Genomic DNA, 22,968 nt, shown 5'->3' with positions numbered 1-22,968 from the left:
GCTGCTTTGACACCTGAATTAATAAAGGTTCATCTTATCTTATCTTATCTTATCTTATCTTATATGTTCTTAATGTATATGTTCTTAATATGCCTGTATATATTCTTAATATGCCTGTATGTTCTTAATATGCCTGTATACATTCTTAATATGCCTGTATATGTTCTTAATATGCCTGTATATGTTCTTAATGTATATATTCTTAATGTGCATGTATATGTTCTTAATATGCCTGTATATGTTCTTAATATGCCTGTATATATTCTTAATATGCCTGTATGTTCTTAATATGCCTGTATATGTTCTTAATGTATATATTCTTAATGTGCATGTATATGTTCTTAATATGCCTGTATATATTCTTAATATGCCTGTATGTTCTTAATATGCCTGTATATGTTCTTAATGTATATATTCTTAATATGCCTGTATATGTTCTTAATGTATATATTCTTAATATGCCTGTATGTTCTTAATATGCCTGTATATGTTCTTAATGTATATGTTCTTAATATGCCTGTATATGTTCTTAATATGCCTGTATATGTTCTTAATGTTTATATTCTTAATATGCCTGTATATATTCTTAATGTATATATTCTTAATATGCCTGTATATGTTCTTAATGTTTATATTCTTAATATGCCTGTATATGTTTTTAATATGCCTGTGTATATTCTTAATATGCCCTTGTACAAAGTATTTCCTTTTATAATTGTAATTTAACTTATTATTTTTAATGGGAGCTTCCCGGCAAAAAAAACAAAACATTTCACAAGATTGTACCTGTATAACCTGCGTGACAATAAATAAACATCTTGAATCTTTGAATCTTGAATCTTGAATCTTTGAATCTTGAAGACGCGCCGGTGCCCAAACCGAGCGCACCCCCTCAAACAACACCAACGTTGCTTTCTAAAAAAAAAAACAAAACCCAACGTGATGACGTCACGTCTTTGTGTTGGCAAATCACGGTGCACGCTGGGCGGGCATTGTGAAGCTTGTGTAGTTGTGGAGCGTTGAGTGTTAGCAAAGGCTAACTAGAGAAAGAAAGCTAACTAATCGTGTGTGAAGAAGAAGAAGAAGAAGAAGAAGAAGAAGAAGTGGAAGTGGGAGCTATATAACATTGAAAGGAAACTGTCAAAACAGCAAGAAGGAAAGCAGTGAAGTGATGAGATGACTAACATGATGTTGTAGTTAGTGAATCTAAAAGAACCGTCTGATGTACGAGGAGCATTTCTGCTGGATATCACCTTTACCAAACGGAAACCATTCTGGACTGTTTTCATGCTAAGCTAACTTAAAGCAAAGGAGACTTTTTCTTTTTCATTGTCACCCCATCACAACAAAAAAAACAACAACCCTCATTGCAACTTGAATGTTTTGTCTTCTGAGTCATGAGTCCGGCCGGGTGCTCCCATGTGAACGCTTATAAGGTGGAGAACTGGAAACAAAACCTTCGAGTCATATACCAATGCTTTGTTTGGAGTGGTACTGCTGAGACCAGGAGACGCAAGGTAACAAAAACACAGGAAACTGGTGTTAGTTAGCTTCAGGGAAAACACAATAATAATGTGGCACAGAGAAAACAAGACACAGGAAGTGCTAAAATGATGAAGCACTGGATGAGGTCGCACTAAATGAAACTAGTCTTGCAGCATGCTAGCATTAGCCTGCTAGGTTATCACCGGTGTGTTAGCTAGCTAGCTGCTCGGTGGAGACGGGTGGCTTCTTCTACTATCTTAACCTGCGACGTTTAATCTCTGTTTATTAGCTCAACATGTTTGCTGTGAGTCAATTGGTGAGGTTTTAGCGTAGCTTAGATGATGCAAAGTTAGCTGCATGGCTGCAACTGAGGAGAGTTGTGGCTAACACCAAAATGTGTCTACCATTGTGTGTCTTCACAGTCGTGTCCACAGATTCTCCCAGGTTTTTTTTCTCTCATGCACTGGTCCATCTCTCTGGATGCTGGGACATCAGCTACTTCATTGCCAATTTCTTGTTTTTAGGGCTTATCCTACACCTGCTCGGCCTACACAGCTCTCTCTCTACAAATGTGATGTCATCCCTGATCTGTGTTGCAGTTGCTTTCACTTTCACACCCTTTTATTTTTGTCAACATAAACTTGTTTTTTTGTGTTCATTTTATTGAAAAAAAACCTAAAAGCTTTTCATTTTTACTGTGTTTTTTTCATAGGTTGCTTGACTTGTTCAAAAAACCAATCCATGCTTCTCTTATATATGTCATACATTTTTATGTCGTTGTGATAAAATAGGTGCTTCAGGGTGATGCAGGATGGACAGAGCTGGTGAGTTGATGCTTATCCCCCCTCCTCATCTTCACTGACACACTTGTTAGTTCAGATGAATACGAGCTGGCTTTTGCTTTTCCTCTCCTCTTCGCTCACCTATCTGTGTGTGCCTCAGTGCCTTTTCATTTTAATGGACTGAATATTAGATGTGAACCTACGTAGCGGAAGAATTCAGCCCCCCATCCTTGTATCTGCTGCGATACACAGTTACAGCCAGTGAGATTACCAGGGTGGGAGGGTGGACTATGAGTACAGCCCAAAGCATAGCTCAGTTACATTGCAGGCATGTCAGAGCAAATAGCTCGTGCAAAATGGTCGATGACCCTTTTGTTTGTACAATGTTGCAGTGACATGCTGTGGTTTTTGGCACGGTGTTCACATTTACCTTTTATTAATGCTTTTTATACCCTGATGTACATCAGGATTAAAAAGTGCAAGAGAGCATCTGAAAATGTATGAGGCGGTCCCAATATCAGGCAGTGTAGTGGGGTGACACTGCAACAATTTTACCAGCATTTGATGGATGTTAATATCGACAGTCTAGTTTCTTTCTCACTCTCCGCCTGACAGGAATGCAATCAACGGGAGCTCAGTCAGTCTGTCAAAATAAATAAGACTGGTCAGTGGTGCTTTCTGTTGCTCTCGTCTTAGCAATTCACAATGTTCTGCCCAACGCTGTATGTGTGTTTAGCTGTTGCAAACCTGGCCCGTCGCTTACTTTTTAGGAGAACTGTTTTCAGCACCATCACCGCTACCAGAGCTTCAGCAGTAACCACCACTTTTCTCCTCAGATTTACCTCTGACACAAACTGCCATTTTGATAGAAACACTGACTGACAATGTATGAGTGGTATGATGCAATATCTCTTCCTTGTTCTTCTGCCATGCTCTGTATGTGGTGGCGTGCTGCATGAATACCAGTCCTCCAGGGCTGAAGCCTGCTAACTGTCATAGTCCTCAAGGTCAGATGGCATTCAAAGACAATTGTTTAGGTTGAGCTGTCGTGAGCAGGTTTCTGTACGCTTTAAAGCTGTCATTGGTAGTGTCAGTCTGGATTGTATGATATTGTTATGCACTGTCCGACTCCTCCATCAGTCCTCCCCATCAGTCCATGTCATCTGTCAGTGCAGGTTTTTTTTAACACCAGTGCTGTATCTAATAGTGACATGTATAATAACTTTTACAGGTATATTTTTGGCTGTAATGTGTCATTTTTATTCATTTATATTAGAAATGCAGCTATTTTCTCCATTTTCTGTGATTTGAAAGAAGAATACGGTTGTTTACAATTAAAGTTGACTGACAAATAGCATTAAAACTCAGTTTTGCTTACGGGAGCCATTCCTTTTTAGCTTTTCGTATGATTTTGTTGTGTAACAGCTGTCTAACATCTGTTACGGCGTGTACCCAGTGGTTCTGCTCTGCCCATCTGGACCCAGACACTGATGATGGTACAGGTGACTGATACGGAGAGAACGCAGAGTGGCTCCTGAATCAAGTGCTGCCTAATTGCACTCCAGCAGGATGGCTATATGGGAGTCTTGTGTCTCACACACCCCCTTTCATCGAGGCTCTTTACCCACCTAACTACTCTTGACATGCAGAGCAGGTGTAGTGCTGCTCCGGTGGTGAGGCAGTCTTTGATTTTGTGACTAGGTGGCTTTAACAGCACATCCTGGTATCCTAACATTATGGAATAGAAATACAAATCCTGCATCTGTCCGTGCTATGTGGAAATGTTTTTTTTGAACAGATCACAGGGGCATAGAGGGGTATGCTGAATGTTAGCATGGATGATAACACAAAAGCTTATCACTGCACTGCTTACCGCATATTCGTCGTACAATAATAGCAAATACAAGGCAAGCATTGTAGTATAAAAGAGGCACCTTCTGCATCGAGGGAAGTTGAAAGACATTGCCATTCAAAGACTGAGGGATAGAAAAGATTCGTTTCAACATTGTATTCAGACTTGGTTTCATTAGCGAGCGCCTTTTATCCTGAATTGCTGTTTTTTTCCCTCCTCTTTTCCTCGTTTCTTTTTTTCCCTTTTCCTGTCCTCAGCAGCCTCCCCGCAAGCTGTCATCCTCTCTACCTCGAGCTAAAATCAATTCCCAGGCAATGTGCAGGAACATTAGTGGAGAATCTGTCACCTGCTCTGCATGCACAATCTGAAAACCCCACACGAGTAACAAACGGCAGAACGAGTGCCAGAGATGGCAGTTTGCAGAGATGACATCACAGCCCCAGTGCGGCTTGGGATCTGCTATCCTTAATTAGTAGAAATTAATTAATAATAATTCTTTTGGCATGTTGGTCTTAGATGAAATGCCCCATTAGCTTCGGATGTGCGTGTGCGTTTACACTAACGCAGTGTATGAGATCGTGCACGCTGGCAGTGTGTTGGCCATAAATTATGGATTTAACTTGGTGACCATATTTGATATTATTGTCAGGCCTCAAGTCTGATCTCCTTTTGCGTAAACATGTCTTAATTGTCCCATGCGCACAAACACTAACTATTCCTAAATCATTTTATAATTGTATATGACACAAATGCTCCATGGAGAAAACAACTAAATGCAGATTGAGCAGCGTATTAGGGATGTCCCACTAAGGGAGATGGCCAGAATAAACAAGTATGCGATAGTGTTTTCTCTTTGGTGTTAATAACGGACATCTTCTTTTGTGCATGTGTGCTTCATTATATTCCATTCTGGTCGAGGTGTGCTACGTGCCATATAGCCAGAGGGGCTCCACCCACCGTAGACTGTCAGCTCGTGTCATGTAACAAACATCGGATAGCAGAGGAGGAACTATTGTTCTGATGCACTTCCCCTTCTATCTTCCTGGTTGCTTACTTTGATTCCCGTCTCTTAATCTATTATTACTGCGTTGTGTTTGCGAGTGTATGTTTAATGAGCGATTGTTTGGCACGTGAGCCTCAGTGTGCACACATTTCTTATGTGTGCTCTCTTAAATTGAGATTCATGTTACACCAGATTGCCATTTTAAGCAGGAACAGCTCGGAGATAGAAACCTGCCCTTGCTTTTAACAATTCATCCCTCTTTAGGCCCAACTCCAGCCATATTCATAATTTATACTTTGTGAATGGCTATGGTGGTGGAGTGATAGTTTGAATATTCATGAAGGTCGTGGTTATTTATTTTGTGTGCTGCTCCATCCTGCAGAACATTTACTATCTATAAGAGGAGGTTTCGACGCTGCCATGAAGGAATCTGCCATGCAGTTAACATTATCTTAGGTTGAGTGGGAATTTGGATGCGATGAAAGCAGGGTGGGGTTGGCGGAATGTTACAGCCATAACTTCTTTGAAGTACTTGCTGTCGCTTTGATTAAAGGGGTAAGGGTCGGGATTAGAGAGCTGACTGAAGTCAGCTTTTTTATCTTCTAGTTTTGATAAATCATATATGATCACAGGAACCGTAACCCCCCCCTTTTTCCCACAAGCGCAAAACCCCCTTTCTGCTTGTGATGAGGGAAGATGAGAGAGGAATCGTTTGGTGGATGTTGCTGGGAATTTTAGAGGTAGGGAAATGGCTATATTTTCAAGGATGACACATTTACTTCCTTCTGTCACTCCCTCCTGTTCTTTCGCTTCACACACACACACACACACACAAAATGCACTTGATTCCTGTGCTGCGAGCAGATCTCTTTGTCAGATCAGTCTCCATCACATCACAGGCCCGCTCTCTGACTCATCAGCATACGTTTGTAGCATCAGGATCTATTCCTCCAGCCTCTTCATAGCCCTTTGCTTGTTCCTCTTCTGCGCTCACTCCCACGCTTTTTCTTCCTCCTTCTCCTTGCTTTTGCTTTTTTTTCTTTTTTTCTATTTGCAAACCTTGCTCAGCCCACGGTTCTCATTGCCTCTTGATTATTCCATACAATTTGTGCCATTAAAAATGTACTTGTACTGTTTATCTTTTGATAATTACAATACTGTAGTTGTTACAATTTTAAGATTACACAAAATATAAACTGCCATGCTAAAAATATCGTTTTCTTTTGGATCCTGTGAAATTCATAGCGACGCCTCTAATCCTCTCATTTCCCCCCTCTTCCCATCCCGTCCTTCTCCCCTCACACTCAGTGGTGATGTCAGACTTTGGATTCTGGCCTCCTTCCAGCCCTATTTTCTTCCACATCTGTGTGCTCTCTCTCTGTCACTCCCAAGTCGTGTCTAATGTGGCTTTCGGTCCGTCAGTCTCTGTGACCGCGGCTCAGTGACTCAGACTAAACAAATGGCACAAGGTCTGTAACCTCCTCCCATAGTAATGGGCCTGGTGTGTCACCTTGTGGTGTCCCTTTCGCATGCTATCGCCTCCCAACTTTTTAGCCTTTGATAATCCAATCTCCCGCAGATATTCACCATACTTGAGTGCCGATTCAATATGTATTGCGATTTTTAAGTATTGCGATTCAATATTGCGATTTATTTACAATATTTGTTACCTTCTTTTAACACTAGACCATGGGAAAAAAGTTGAATCATACACTTTTAGGGACTTTTACTTTGGAAAATATCAAAATTAATATAGTAAACATTTTAGATTTTCAGCATGTATGTAGTCAGAGATGTCCTGAAGTCAAATATATCAGTCATTGTCATTTATTAATACATTTCCCTCACAAATTAGTGGTATTTTCTTTTAATTTAAATTGTCAGTCATTTTCAGGAATTATTTATCAACTGCGTTTTTTTTTTGGTTGACTGATACGGAACGGATATGACGTCACGTTACTCAGACTACAACAATAAAAGCGGTAACTTCCTTCTACATCCGCATAGACTCAAATGAGGCAAAAATATTGATTCGGGCATTAAAAAATCCATTTCAAAATCCATTTTTTCCCCACCCTTAATACTCCGCATCTCATTTAATAGTGTGAACTGAAGGCGCTCTAATGTACTTGAAGTATTCATCATTGTACTGGATGTGCTCTGCTGCGGTGCTTTCATCCTTGCTGTTTATTTTAGATCAGAGATGCTAAAGGAGACTGAGAGCTTGGTCTCTTGCTATGCTTTAGCAATCTTCCACTGGGGAGTAATCGTGGTCAAGAAGATGCAACGCTGACATGGGCACAAAAGTGAAATGGGTGGTAAAGGAGGTGGGTGAATGAGGCTGTCAATGGAGAAAAGTATCATGAAAAATGCATTGACACGTTTAACAAAAAAACAGCAATTGTTTTATTTCAGGAAGGTTTATCATAGCTATAGTATGTTCAGTGACCATGCATGCTTATAAGGCTTGGTGAGGGGGAGTCTTGTCCCTGAGGACGAGCATGACTTTGCGTTTTGATTAAGCTCCTCTCTGTGTGCGCCGCATCCAGCTCTCCTCTCAGCCCCTCCTCGCTAGACAAGTTGACAGATTTTCTCCTCCATCTCTCCCTCTGACCATTTCTCTCCTTTGCCCTCCCTTCAACTAGAGATGCTACTTCTCATTCGACTGTCCAACAGGCTCTGGAAAGACATCGCTGCTACAAAGCATGCTGGTCATGGCCCGAGCCAGCCAATGAGGCTGCTATCCAGCCCTCCCTCAGTATCACCATCTGGCTAATGAGCTGTCAATCACTCCCCAGGGGCCGGCCAAGCCCAAAACCAAGAGGCAATCAATCTCCTCCAGTGTGGACACTCAATTATTCCCTATTGTTAAAACCTTGGGCCCAAGTGACAGCTTTTCTCAGGGTTAGGCATTTTGTCTGGAAACGGTTCTCTGTCCTTGTGAAAAGGTGAAGATTGTGGCATTTAGCCCCTCGCAAGATAATTTATTACTCACGTCTGCTCGATATATACTCACTTTTAAAGACTGAACTAATAGACCTACTGTGCCTCTTTTCTGTAGGCAGTGCTCGTAGATTTTCCTGAAGGTAGTGTTCAAGCATCCTGATTGGTGCTACGGGGACAAAAAAAAATCTATGATCTGATGAGATTTGAGTCCGAGGGGACCAGCCCAAGGGGTGTTAGTCACATCAGCGCTCTCTCCTCAATGTGTGTATGTGTTTTCTTTCGGTGGAGGCAGGGTGGTTTTGGGCATCTGGTAGCTGCAGGGTTTGACAAGTGATCGCACACCCTTTTGTTAAGCTGGAGCTAGACTGTTAACCATCTGTGCCGACAAACACAAACATGCTGCCGTCTGCATGATCCTCCCTCTTGCCGTACATGTTTGTCAATGTTTTTCCTTATTTTATTTTTTTTGCAGCAGCATTGGTCTGTCTACACACTGGTGAATTGGATAAATATTGGCTTGGTGCACTTGTGTGAGGGGGCTTTGTGCGACTCCTTTTATGAGACAGCGTGGCAGGTTTCAAAGCATGTGTGTTTGGTGTGTAGTCCCGCTCTGATCATGTGTATGTGGACACAAGTATCCAGTCACTACTACAACACATTAACCACCATTTTTACAGTAGTTTTATGAGTGGAAATCCTTCTGCTCCCTCCTATTTTTACCCCTACATTTCCTCCTCTTTGAAAATCAAGAAGGAATCGCAGCCTATCTCTCTGTAATCGAGTGATCTTAATCAGATTCACACATGCACGCCTAACCGTGCTCTATCACACCAACCTACACAAACCCCCGAGAAGCATCGGAATACATTTTTCATCACGCCATCAAAGCTACTCCACCGTGAGTATCTCAGCTTAGTTCCACTCTATCCTCATTTTATCCAGTTTTTATTTCTTTTTTTCCCGCCGCACATGGCAAGAAGCTAGACACCATAGGCTCAGGGTTTTAGCTATAACGTCCTTATAGCGATGTCTGACAGTATGAGGCCAAACTCCACACGCCCAACAATCCCTCATCTCTCCCACAACCTCGGATTCATTTGGACGAGGTGGGAATACATTCTCGCGCAAAGACTGTACAGCGTGTCATCGTCAACAGAGGTTACAATGAGCTGATGGGGGGAGGAAGTGAAAAGAGAATAGAGGGAGATTCGTATTGTGCGCGTCCCTAGGGCTGCTTACTGAGACTGCATTTCGCAGGCCAGGCATTGTCATGTGGGGATAGTGGGAAGTGAGGGGAGGAGGTAGGGGGGGGTAACAACATCATCCTGCCAAAGCACTGACAGGCTGCAGCCCCACGGGGTCAGCCGGCAGCACGGTTCTGGAGCATCACCATCAGTCTCCTTCCCCAGCCTCCCTCGGCTTGTTCGTATTAGTTATAGAATCAGAAAGGACTGTGTGTGTGTATGCGAGAGTACTCATAGCAAATGTCTAAAAATATTTGTGTGTGTGTATACTGTATAAGCTTATGGAGGGATTTGGCATGTCTTTTTTTTATGCATATTTATTAGGCAGGGACTCCCGATTCAGTACTATCACGATACTTGGGTGCCAATTCGATATGTATTGCGATTGATGCAGTTTAATGTGTTTAATTTTCAGCATGTATGTAGTCAGAGATGTCCAGAAGTCAGATATATCATTAATTGTCAGTAATTATTTATTAATACATTTCCTTCACAAATTAGTGGTATTTTCTGTTAATTTATAAGGGACTTGTAATGTTTTAAACTACTGGTGAATATAATCCATCAATCGTATTTCCATATATGTATTTTGTATATACAGTTCCCTTTGTTAACACCTTATTTTGAAAACCGGACGTAGTCCCACATGTATACTTCCGCTAACTCCGCCATGTCCGTCGCTAGCTCTTCCGTTAGCACTGTTCTCTTTATACATCCATGGTCAGCTCCATCTGGGCCGTTTGAATGCATTTAACGTAAATGTCAGTATATGGGTGCTCTACAGTTGTAGCGTCGGACGATTTGACCACGGAGATGAGACTGACGGCTGGCTTGACCGCACGTTACCACAATACGATAACGTTACCTGACCATGACAGAGTTAACATGCAGCTTTAGCCGTGATGTCTAGCTCTGCTTTTCCTGGCAATGTGTGAAACCCAAAGTGTTTCCATACTTTACTGTATGTGTCGTGTTGGATTTAACATGTGAGGGTGCAGGTCGTATCCACGTAGACCCTACACTGTTTTCTGTTTTGTTGTTTTGTCTCGACCGGCTGCTGTTTGTTTTGGTGACGTATACGGAATGGATATGACGTCAAGTTACTCAGACTACACAGTAAAAGCGCTAACTTCCTTCTACCTCCGCATAGACTCAAATAAAGCAAATATATCGATTCTGGCATTAAAAAATCTATTTCAAAATCGTAAAAAAAAAATCGCAATACATAGGTGAATCGTTTTTTTCCCCCCACCCCTAATATTTGTGTGCAGTACGCATATCGCCCATTCTTAATTTTGTTGATCTAGAGCATGTGTGTGTGTGTGTGTGTGGAGAAGCATGCGCAGGCTTCTGAGTGTGAGGCAGCCTGGTGAGTCACTGCTCTCATATAGCCGTGCTCTTCTACCCTGTATTGACTCTCTCCTCCCCTCCCCGGTCTGTTCTTTGCAGCAGCAGGAGCGTGCTCAGTAGAGCCAGACCTTTGTCCACATCATAATCGTCGTCATTTTCTCTCCTCCTCAGTTACAGCTCATCACATTACTGCCTCTGTTTGAATACATGAATGCATTAACCTTAATGCTGAGGTAGGAATAATGCAGATGGATTGAAAGAATGCAGGAGGAGATGAAGAAGCATGGACTTTATTTTACAGCTAGCTCTAGAACATTTGATTCATACTGTAGTTGTTGGACTCGGGTCATTGTGAGCTGACGGCCACTCAGTGGACCCACAAAGCGTGTAATGCTATCGTCCCCTCACGTTAAAGATGTATTGGAGACCTATTCATCCAGCTAATGCCTCTCTGCATCTGTTCCTCCATCAATCAGCAGCTTTGTACATCAACGGGTGATTCCCCCGGACACGGAGCCCCAGCCTAACTTGCCCTCACCCCAGATGGGAAATGCAGCCTAGCGCAGCAGCACGAACGTGAGCTCGCTACCTGTCCGACACTTGTTCCAGTCATCTGAGCCAGCGGCTGATCAATAGCTGATCTAATGGAACATTAAAAGCCCTGGGCGCAGAGAAAGGCAGGACTGCTGACACTGAGGAGTAGACAGCCTGTGAACCATGAGGAGAGAGCACAGAGAAGCCGAGGGGGGGCTGGAGCAGAGATAGATTTTCTGCCCGCTATAGGGGTGTCGAGGCGGGTGAGGGGGAGGGCAAGGCGTGGCACTGGCAGGGTTTCTTGTTTTCGACTTGGAGTGCTGGTGCAGTGGAGATGGAGCGGGGATTAACAACACTGGCCTGTCTTTTTTATCTTTTTAGTACATGTAGGGTATCATTTAGATTCTGAAAACACAAGTCCTGCTACACACTCTGCCCTTCTAAAAGTTCAAAGAGCCGGCTGTAGAAGTGGATGTTTCTAGTGACGGTCAACACTTTGTTCCTTCTCACCATACATCCCTCTTGAAAAGCACACCTCGTTGATTTGGTTCTGCCCCTTCTCTTACACACCCGTTCAGAGCTGGCTGGCTAAAAGAGCGATATGAATAAAAACAGAGCTTAGCGTCTGCGACCCTGAATATCCCCTCTACTGCAATGTCATCACAATCCAGCCCACGCCTACTAATGCTCAGCCAAAACACAGACCTGACTGTGAGTTTTGCGACCTATCTCTGCGTCAACTCCTCCATACAAATAGATATTTGCACGGGTCTGTAATTTCAATCTTGCATCCACCGGCTCGTGCACAATTTTTGACCATTTCCGCCCGATTTTTACTTATCACACAGGTAGAACAGATATGTTCTTTTGATTTAAATAAATGCACATAAGTTACTTAACGGTTTATTAAGCCAACTTTAGAGGAGCTTTATTATATACCTTTTTTTTCTCCATGATTTATCGCGATTAATTGCAAATGAATCGTACATTTTCTATTCATCTTAAAAGGAAATTTGTCAAGTATTTAATACTCTTATCAACATGGGAGTGGGCAAATATACTTGCTTTATGCAAATGTATGTATATATTTATTATTGGAATTCAATTAACAACACAAAACAATGACATATTGTCCAGAAACCCTCACAGGTACTGCATTTAGCATAAAAAAATATGCTCAAATCATCACAGCTGTCAGTGTGTCAGTGTGCTGACTTGACTACGACTTGCCCCCAAACTGCATGTGATTATCATAAAGTGGGCATGTCTGTAAAGGGGAGACTCGTGGGTACCCATAGAACCCATTTGCATTCATATATCTGGAGGTCAGAGGTCAAAGGACCCCTTTGAAAATGGCCATGCCAGTTTTTCCTCGCCAAAATTTAGTGCAAGTTTGGAGCGTTATTTAACCTCCTTCGCCATAAGCTAGTATGACATGGTTAGTACCAATTCCTTAGGTTCTTCCAGTTTCATATGATACCAGTATCTTCACTCTAGCTTTAAACCGGAGTCCGCTACAACCTCTGATAGATCGTTTGTGTTAATGCGTTAAAGAAATTAGTGGCGTTTAAACAAATTAGCGTTAACTTTGACAGCCCTAATCCCTTTTAAAAGTAAAAATTAGCCGATGCTTCAGGCAGCAAAACATCAAGGACTGTTTTTTGTATTTCTGTTGTTACCCATAGCAATACATACCAGATGTTGTAACATCAAGATTCAGAGCAGCAGTATTAGTGTTACTGTTAATATAAGATGTGGATTAGGGATGGAAAGTATGTGTAATGTTTAGACTTTAGAACAAAAATGTACGTCTTGACTAGAGAACGAGAATGAGCGATAAAAAGAGACCTTTATGTGGCAATGCATTTGGATACACATAGTTTATTGGAGCACAAAACATTTATGCATAGTCGAGACCAATACTGTTGCCTCATGATACTCACTGCCCACTTCCAACCATATTGTATACTGCAAATCCTTTGTTAGCAACAGTTGTGTCAGATCTTACGGGAACTGCAAGCTCCGAAACAAAGCTTCATGATAAAATGAACCTAAAATGTGGTGGCCTTGGATATTTAAGTTTTGAGTCATCCTGTGAGTTATTTTGTGAGATTGTTTTATTATACCACACAAGTGGTATAGTCGTCCCACTGCACAGACTGGGTTATGTATCACCCAGAGAGACGGAAGTGAAACTGTCTTGTATAACCTCTTTTATTTCTCTGCAACAATACGCTTTAATGTTGCTCATATGGTGTCAGGTTATACTATTGTATCTCTAGTCAAAAGATAGCAATAGGCAGACAATACTGTACCGGGCCCTTGAGTTTCTGTCCAATAGCTTAAGCAAAGTGTGTAGGAGTGTGTGAGTCTTTCTTCCGAGTTAGTTTCACACAGTGTACCAGAAAGTGAAAACTGGTACATCTCTCCATCCAGCCAATAGTTTCTTTCTCATTTTGTTTCACTTCACCTTTGCTTCACACCTACTTTCCCTCTGTCTTCTCTCTATGAGTGGGTGACTCATTGCAGCATGGTCTTTGATTAGATCGCTCTGTCTTCCCTCTCTTTATTCAATTTCTCCTTCTCTAAGCTTGCAGGCTTGCAGACTACATGTTGCTGTGCTTTCACTCACATCACCAACAGAACTGTATAGCGAAAGCAGCAAGAGTACCCTAATCAGTGTTAAAAGATTTTGCATTTGCTGTTACTATGCTGTTGTTTTTAAAAATGATTCCATTTTAGTATACAATCTGCATGCTATGCATTTTTTAGATGGTCAGAAGTGAAATGGAATTGGGAGTGTTCCTCGTAAAGTACTACCTTATCTCTTCTTCAAATACTTGTTCAGACAGTGTCACCTCACCTCCACCACAATTAAGACTCCAGGCTCAGCAGCCTGTACACAGGTATACAGCCATAAAGGCCTGTCACGATAATTATGTTATTGACTCATCATACAATATATGATCATGAACTGAATATTTTTTTATGGTATGGACTTATTGTACAATATATGGATATGACCTCAATCATTTTTACGCTATCGACTTATTGTACAATATATGGACATGACTTTGATAATATTTACGTTATCGACTTATCGTACGATATATGGACATGACTTTGAGAATATTTACGTTATCATCTTATCGTACGATATATGGACATGACTTTGATAATATTTACGTTATCGACTTATCGTACGATATATGGACATGACTTTGATAATATTTACGTTATCGACTTATCGTACGATATATGGACATGACTTTAATAATTACGTTATTGGCTTATCGTACGATATATGGACATGTTGTAAATTTTTACGTTATCGACTTATCGTACGATATTTGGACATGACTTTGATCATATTTAGGTTATCGACTTATCGTACGATATATGGACATGACTTTGATCATTTTTGCTGACTCCGATATTGCCCGTTGTGTTAACATGGGCGTTTGTTTACATAAGAATGTCACCAACATGATGACCCGAGACTTTGGCATTGTGCAGACATTGCACATTTTTGTTGCCAGAGCTCGAGAGTCCATTTTATTTATTTATTTAATTTTGGTTGTGTGGTTTCATTTTATTCATGTTTCATTTATTTAGGATATTTTCATATTTTTTTTCGTAATCGTAATTATTTCCTTGACAATATATCGTCCAACAAAAGTAGTTATCGTGACAGGCCTGCAGCCATATAGCCTGTATGTTACTGTGTTCATTAGCTTCACTGTTGTTGGATGCTTTTACAGTGAAACCTGTTAGAGAAGGATTGGGTGTTGTGTGTTAAATAATGCAGTTATTAAGTCTCAAACTTGTGTATGTACATGTGCGCTGCCTGCGCTCACATACAGCATCTGTATCATATTTCTGCCCAGAATGTCCACACTTGTCTACCACACTTTGTTCAGTTCATCTCTTCTCTCCCTTATGTTACTGCATTTCCCTGCTCAGAGACGGTGATGGCCTCTCATGCTAGACCAACAACCCTCTCTGGGTTCCCCTTTCTCACGGTTGTTACAAAACTTTTACATTATACACAGTGTAACCACCAAACGTAATCTGATGTGCATAAGACGGCGACCTGTTCTCCTGTGCAGCCAATGCAGGGCTCATTTTTTGGGCAGGTTTGCAGAAGAGGACATGCATTGTAACGTCCGGTTACCTCTGGATGCTGTAGTCAAACCAATTACACACACTCCAGCTGCCGTTAGTGTGTGTGCTTCAGACAAATTCTGCTTGCCTTCTCCAGTGTGCCTGCCAAGCATTAAATCCCATCATGCCCTGCATGTGTTAGAGAGCGAAAAGATTCAGTGTGGAAATATGTTGTTATTCAACTGCATTGAATTTGTCAACAGGCCCAGCAATCTCTAGTCCGTCTTCATATCGGGTCTATTCAGGCACCGTGTCCTCCGAAGTGTTTGTGTGACTGACGGGAAGATATAAATCTGATTCAGCTGGCAGGGAGTTCCACTCTGTCTGCCTACGCCACTCTACAGTATAGCTCAGGGCTCTGTCCTGCTGCAGAGGATTTTTGCACCACACTGACTGTCCTCTCCTTTTTTTGCTCCTCTCCTCTCCTCTCCCCCCCCAACCCCCAAACCCCCTTCTCCTTTGGGTCCTCTCTTTCCAGGCCAAGTCGTGTATCTGTCACATGTGTGGAGCTCACCTGAACCGACTCCACTCTTGTCTCTACTGCGTCTTTTTCGGCTGTTTTACGAAGAAACACATCCACGAGCACGCAAAAAACAAGAGACACAATCTAGGTAAGCCACATGCAGCAGATCTGAATTGCTTTGTTGTCGATGGAGCTAAAAATTCCATTTGATAAATGATGATATCAGTATACGTGTTGTCCCTCCCTACGTCCAAGGCTCAGTCCCATCACGTCAGTCCTCGCATTCACATGCACCCCTGTGGCCCACTACAGCATCAGCTATTATCAGCAAAGGATTACAGCATTACTTCGGGCAACTTCCTCTTCTGAGCAGACAGGGAGCTAACCGCAGCGCATTACCATTCTGGTGGGAGCGCCTTAGCCAGTCAAATGTCATGGGCTTAAGTTCGTACTCTCCCTTTCACACAGCGGCAAGGGAGGGGTAGACATTGCTAATCCACAGCTACCAGGAAGCCTAGCTTCAACCCTACATGCTAATTATGCTAAATAAGATAATGACACTAATGAGTAAGATTTTGATATTACCCTGACGAGGACGACTAAACGTGGGAACCAGGGAGACTGGTAGGGTGGCTTGGTGGCTTGGTAGTTGTCTGAAAGGCTTTAATTGATTTAATGCATTTCAACAGCATTTTTTTTTTTACACACACACGTATACCCCAAGTGAACGGCCACAGTGTTAATTACCTTTGAGCTATCCACAGGAGCCTCTCTGACACTTGCACTCTGTTTTTCTCCACCTCTAATCAAATTAATCCAAACTCCCTGTCTGCTGGAGTGCTACATAGCAAGCTCCCCTTCTCAGAACTCCTTTTTACATCTTCATCTCCTTTTCCTAACAACCTCATTCCTCACAACCCTTTCATATCTAGCTTCCTCATTCTCTGGATGCCTTTCACATCCTCTTCTCCTTTTCTTCTACCTCTCCGTCCTCTCATTCTTTGCTCTCCACTTTCGCTCAAGTGAGCAGGATTTATGACTTCCCTGATACTCTATATCAGTGGTTCCCAGCCTATTTTCCTTGAAGCCCCCCCTACTTGTATCTAAGAAAAGCTGAGCCCCCCCCACACCCCACTGACGTCATCACCCTAAAAAAAAAAAAAAATTACAAGTCCTCAATTTGAATAAGGTGATTCAAATGAGTTAGTCCTTTTTTTTATTAAATTTCTTTAATGAATAGAACTCGTCAGTTTCATCAAAATGAATAAAGTGATGACATCTTTACGGATTCACCAAGTTACTTTCAGCTACTATAATATTGTTAGAGCAGAAATCGATTTTTTGTTATTGTGGTTAAATAAATGTAATTTGTGGTGTTGTTAGATTGCTGCTAGAACGCACCCATTAATACAGGTGTGGGCCTCCTTTTGTGTGCGTCAAGCAGGAGAGTAAATAGGTTTTTGACCGCAGAGAAACTGTTCTTTTTGAAAGGCTAAACGCCAACAAATATGGACTATTTTATCTGACTTAGTAGCAAAAAAATCTATCTTTTTAAATAGTTTTTGATATAGCGACTTTTGTATAAATTATCCAGTAAGTGTGTTATTATGGTTTTAGTTATACATGAGCAAATCTAATTTTGACAACCTCTGTTTCAGATAAATAAAATAAATTGACATGGTTGGGAACCACTGGTCTGTATCTTCTTCCTCTCGCTGCCACTTGTCTCATTTTTCTCTCTTAATCGGGTTGCTGTTCTCCAGAGAGGAGCATCCTATGTGGCGGTGGTTCACCATAGAAAAGAAAGATGACATGGAAAGATGATCATGTTTTTATTCTGCACGATTTATTTCTTTGAGTGCTCCCTTATCGCACACAAAGAAACACATACACACAAAAAAACATGGCACTGTGAGGACGACATAACATACACCAGTCAGGTTTTCAATATGATGTGTGTTAGCTCACTTTCTCAGTGTGGGTAGCACCAAAAACAGAAAAATGTCCAGTTAAGCTAAAAAAAAAAAAAAGGTTGTCACGGCAACAGAGCTGAGGTATTGTTGCCGTGGAGTTTTAGAATGGGAGAGGATGGTGTGTTAGCTGAAAGCCCAGGTGGGGGTGGGAGACAAATACACCTATTCCATCACTACTCCCCTCATATCTCTTATAATTGCTCGGTGCAAGAAATGAGATGGAAACGTATTGCGGCGAGTGGAAAATGCAGGGCGGAGAAAGCACTTGTCTTGAGGCCGGCTGTGCCAACGAGGTTGGACAGTAAAATAAAACCCCAATGTGTGTTACTGTGGTGGAAAAATCTATTTGTAATTATGGTGCAATCTCTCTTCTCCCTCTCTCTCTCCATTCCCCCTGCTCCCAGCGATAGACTTATTATACGGTGGAATATATTGTTTTGTGTGTCAAGACTACATATACGACAAAGACATGGAGCAGATTGCCAAAGAGGAACAGAGGAAAGCCTGGAAATTGCAAGGTAGAGCGTTTTTTTGTTTTCTCTGAGAACTTAATGCAGCTTTTGAAACAAGGCCACCTTGATATCTCAGTGCCGTCACGTTTGTGTGTTTCTTTTGTATCCACAGGCATAGGGGAGAAATACACGACATGGGAGCCCACCAAGAGGGAGCTAGAGTTATTACGACACAATCCAAAGCGGAGGAAAATCACTACCAACTGTACCATAGGTAAGCGCTGTTCAGTCTGCACTGCTTTTCATCCCTAGACAGTGTGTGTGTGTGTCTCTACATGTGCCTATGGCGCGAGTGTACTTGGGGTCACACTTGCGTTTAAGTGTGATACCCAAGGTCAACAGGACCGGGCAGCCCCAGAGGCAGTGCGATGCGAGAGGCAGAACACAGTGTTCCCTCGCTGATACTGTAGATGGACACCACAGCGGACCTGAATTTATGTCTTGTCTGTCCCCAGAACTTGTTGCTACTCTGTTGCTTTGTTTTCTTCCTTCTATCTCTGTTGCGTCTCTGATTTTGTACATGTGCTTTTGCTGATTTTTTTTAGCTTTCTCTCATCCCACTGTCTCCTGCCCATCCTTCAACCCTCTTTTATCCTTTAAAGAGCTTGGTTGGTAGCCCTGATTGGGCAGCAGACTGTGTGTGTTTATGTCTGTGTGCACACCGGGACCAGTCTGAAGCATTGAAGCTCTCGCTGAGCGCTCTCGTCCAGAACCAAACCTTGCTCAATTGGATTAGGCCCAAGACCTCGCTGGGTTTCACCTGTTCTGCTGGCCATCGCTGGAGACAGACTGTAGCTTTCCTTTCTCACTCTAAATGAATCCATTCACAGCTTTGGGGTCGGCTCCAGGATACACACAGCTTTGCTGGCACACCTGACCCAACAACATATTCTTAACAAAAAAGATAAATCTGAAAGTGCCAGGGGCTTTTATGTTTAATCACTATATAAGCATATTGAGATGTGTGTGGGTGGTTCCGTATAGGGCCGCACCTACCCAATAATTCCATTATCGATTAAGTTACCAATTATTTTTTTAGATTAATTGATTATAAAATGTCAAAAAATAGTAAAAAAGCCCATTTCAAGTTCCCGAAGCCCAAGGTGACGTCATCAGATGACCAATAACCAAAACCCAAAGATATTCAGTTCACTGTCACTTAAGACAAAGAAAAGCGGCAAATTCTCACAATTGAGAATCTGTAACTAGGTTGTAGTTTTCAATTGTGCTTAATAAGTAACTTAAAGGTACACTGTGTAGGATTTGGGCATCTAGTGATATGGTTACAGATTGCAACCAACTGAGTACACCTCCGTTCACTCCTCCCTTTCCAAGACTGCGGTCACGTGAGCCGCAGAGTGCAAAACCGTGGTAACAGCGTTTGCCTCGCTCAGAGGCCACACATGCCATAATAACACTACTTTAATTGCAACGGAAGTCAGACAGCGGCTGGCAATGTCACGTTTTGCCACTCTGCGGCTCACGTTATTGCAGTTTTACAAGCAGGTAACGTAAAAACTTGAAAGGCTCTCTCTAGAGCCAGCGTTTGGTTTGTCCGTTCTGGGCTACTGTAGAAACATGGCAGAGCAACATGGAGGACTCCGTTAAGAGTACCCGCTCCCTATGTAGATATGAAGGACTCATTCTAAGCTAACAAAAACACAACCATTCTTAGTTTCAGGTGATTATTCACTAATGAAAACATAGTTATGAATATTATATTCTGTTTCTGCTGATTGATCCCCCGAAATGTTACACACTGTTCCTTTAAATGTATAATTAGTAACTTAAAAATAATTAGTGTTAAGTAGTATCACATCTCTTTTGGCTACCAAATCAAGAGTCTTGCTGTCTAATTTTGATGGTTTCTAATAAGCAATCCAGTCCAGAGAAACAGTCCGGTCAATCAGGTCCATAGTGGGGATTCAAATTTCCCCCAGCAGTATGAATCCTAAGCAATGTCATGTTTAATCTTCGTTGCCATGTCGCTCTCACACTCTTCTGTCTCTTTTTTGTCCCGCAGGTTTACGAGGGTTAATAAACCTGGGCAACACATGTTTCATGAACTGCATTGTTCAGGCCCTAACACACACGCCGCTGCTGCGAGACTTCTTTCTCTCCGACCGACACAAGTGCGAGATGCAATCAAACTCCTGTTTGGTGTGTGAGATGTCGCAGCTCTTTCAGGAGGTACGTTTGCATTAACGTGAACTTGTTACATAGGGTTTGTTTAATCCCACAGAGAAAAGAAGAACTTCTGATTTTGGTGAAAACTGAGCTATCATTTTTTAAATTTTTTTAAGCACCATATAATACAGAATGTTCTCTCGCAGTGTGCAGCAGGCTGAGTCACTGTTGAGCGCTTTTGTCGAGTCCAAAGAGGGAGGCAGAGAAAAATCCTGCCTGAAAGGAATGCACAGAGCTACATGCAAATGAATAAGCAGTAATTACAATTTTATTGAACCTGGCCCTGTCAATGCGAATTATGTTGCACAGCCCTTATTTATAGCCTCTCAATCCCAGCTCTTTGATACAAAAGTTTGGCATTTTTACATCTAACAAACTCATCGGCCTTGGACGTTATGTAATCTCTGCCTGGTCTGCTCCCACACTGCCTCGCTTTTTTCTTACACCCTCTCACTTCCCAGTATATATGGGCCCACAGATGGTAAGTGGTGCTATAATGAGTTGAGTCATCACCAACGCCCCCCCTACCCCCCTTCCATAACACACCCTGTCTCACTTGGCTGAACCGTTCGGCTATATAACACATGAAGGAGGTAATCGCTCACCTCTATCACCCAGGAAGGCAGACATTGATCGAGTATTCCGCTGTGTGAGACAGAAAATTCAGGGTCAGTCATACGAGAAAAAATCATCTATTTAAACGCTCCCTAACACACGCACACGCACACGCACACGCACACGCACACGCACACGCACACACACACAGTATCACTCCCAGGTTTTTCTACCTCCACGCCTTGTCCCCAACTCTCTAATTTCATTGCTTACTTCCATCCTTCATTCTTTTTTAACCCACCTCCATATCGTCATCAAAAGCCGGCGTCTACAGACACTCACACACACACACACACACACACACACACACACACACACACACAGAGAGCTTTTTAGATGTGAAGGTGAGAGGCGCGGCCCCGTCCCCGCTTTGATCAGACACTCTCTCTTTCCCCGGTTTCCTCCTCTTCTTCTATCGTTTGTCAACCACCTTCAAACTGCCGAAAAGGAGCAGAGTTTGTGAGATTCAAAAGGGACGTCAGCGCGGCATGTTTTTTCCCTCTCGCGGCTCCATCAGATTTCAGAGAGAGAGCCGTGGAGAATAAAGCGAGGTGCGTGCGTGACATCTACGTGTCGAGAAACGGGAGCCCTCTCCGGCATTAATGAGCTCTGGTTGGAACTTCATTGTAGTGTTTTTTTTTTTTTTTTGCACCCCGCTCAGTTCTGTTACATTCTTACCCGCATCTCCTGACCCTGACCTGGATTGTCACTCACTCTAATTCCCATGGCAACGCATAGACTCTGCCACGCTTTACAGATGGATGTTTTAGCTCCAAACGCTTTCCAACCCGTTCTTCTTCTCCTTCTCTGTCTTGCGCATCACACCTCTCCTCTGTGGATGTGCTGTTATTACAGCTCGTGCTGTTAGGCGACATGTGGCGGAATCCATTCATATCTGACGAGGCCTGTAGGAAGTAGCTGCTATAAAAGAGTCAGAAAATCACCTTGACTGGCGGAGCATTTATGTTAGGTTTCAGCAATGAATTATAGATGACAGTGAGCAATGTAGCTATGAGATTGGCAAAGAAGTGATGAAATATAATGCACCCAGTAACACCTGGGAAAATAGGCTAACCACCCACTCCTCTTCACCACCACCACCTCTCCCATCTTTCTTCCCTATTCGCAGTTCTACTCGGGCCACCGCTCGCCCCACATTCCCTTCCGGCTGCTGCACCTGGTGTGGACTCATGCGCGTCACCTCGCAGGCTACGAGCAGCAAGACGCCCACGAGTTCCTCATCGCAGCGTTGGATGTACTACACCGGCACTGCAAAGGGGACACCATCAGTAAGCCAAATCAATATGTCATTCCCAGTGTGTGTACTGCATTTAGAGTAAAAAACAAAACACCAGTGTGTTGTCTTTAAACGCAGAAAGATTGGAGGGTTTACTCTAGATTTGTTTTGTTTCTCTAATATCTTCTGTCAGGCCATGATTGCAGCTTGTTCAAGTCGGACTGAATGGGGGGGAAACGCAGCAAAAGAGCAGTGTCAGTTGAGATTGAGAGGAGTGTGTCTGGGCCACCTACTGCCTCTGATCCGGCATGTGGAGTTATACCTTAGATCTACCCAGCAGAGCACAGTGCCTTACTTCACTGGAAGCATACTGAAGGAGACGGGCAATGGTGTGTACCAAAGGGACAGGAAGCAAGCAGTGTGAGGAATGTCAATAGGCCCCGCTGCGGTGCAATGACACACACAGACCCCTGCAGTAAGGCTCGCTTCGATTAGCTAGAATCCACAGAGTTGTGAAGTGGCAGAGAGGCTCCGCTGCGGGGGGGAATGGGAAAGTGAGAAAGAGGGCCAGAGTCCTTCAGAGGTGCTAAACAGGTTGTCGGCGTTATCTGCGTGTCTATT

General features: G+C 42.6%; 1 protein-coding gene across 2 annotated transcripts in view; it reads left to right on the top strand.

Annotated features, from left to right (window-relative positions):
- The first annotated feature begins 975 nt into the window (after nucleotides 1-975).
- The window catches only part of LOC141781100 (ubiquitin carboxyl-terminal hydrolase 22-like), a 30,718-nt gene continuing 8,725 nt past the window's right edge, over nucleotides 976-22,968 (top strand). Inside the window, exons 1-7 of one of the 2 annotated variants that reach the window (XM_074656627.1) lie at nucleotides 976-1,517; nucleotides 2,277-2,309; nucleotides 15,839-15,971; nucleotides 18,201-18,314; nucleotides 18,421-18,522; nucleotides 20,332-20,498; nucleotides 22,240-22,399. In XM_074656627.1, the coding sequence (XP_074512728.1) occupies nucleotides 1,398-1,517; nucleotides 2,277-2,309; nucleotides 15,839-15,971; nucleotides 18,201-18,314; nucleotides 18,421-18,522; nucleotides 20,332-20,498; nucleotides 22,240-22,399 (829 nt within the window). In that variant the 5' untranslated portion in view covers nucleotides 976-1,397. The remainder of the gene's footprint in view (nucleotides 1,518-2,276; nucleotides 2,310-15,838; nucleotides 15,972-18,200; nucleotides 18,315-18,420; nucleotides 18,523-20,331; nucleotides 20,499-22,239; nucleotides 22,400-22,968) is intronic. The other variant, XM_074656628.1, reaches the window with a different exon arrangement.

The sequence above is a fragment of the Sebastes fasciatus genome, chromosome 13 (genome assembly GCF_043250625.1).
Source record: "Sebastes fasciatus isolate fSebFas1 chromosome 13, fSebFas1.pri, whole genome shotgun sequence".
In the NCBI taxonomy this organism is placed as follows: Eukaryota; Metazoa; Chordata; class Actinopteri; order Perciformes; family Sebastidae; genus Sebastes; species Sebastes fasciatus.
This window is presented reverse-complemented; position numbering and strand designations above follow the sequence as displayed.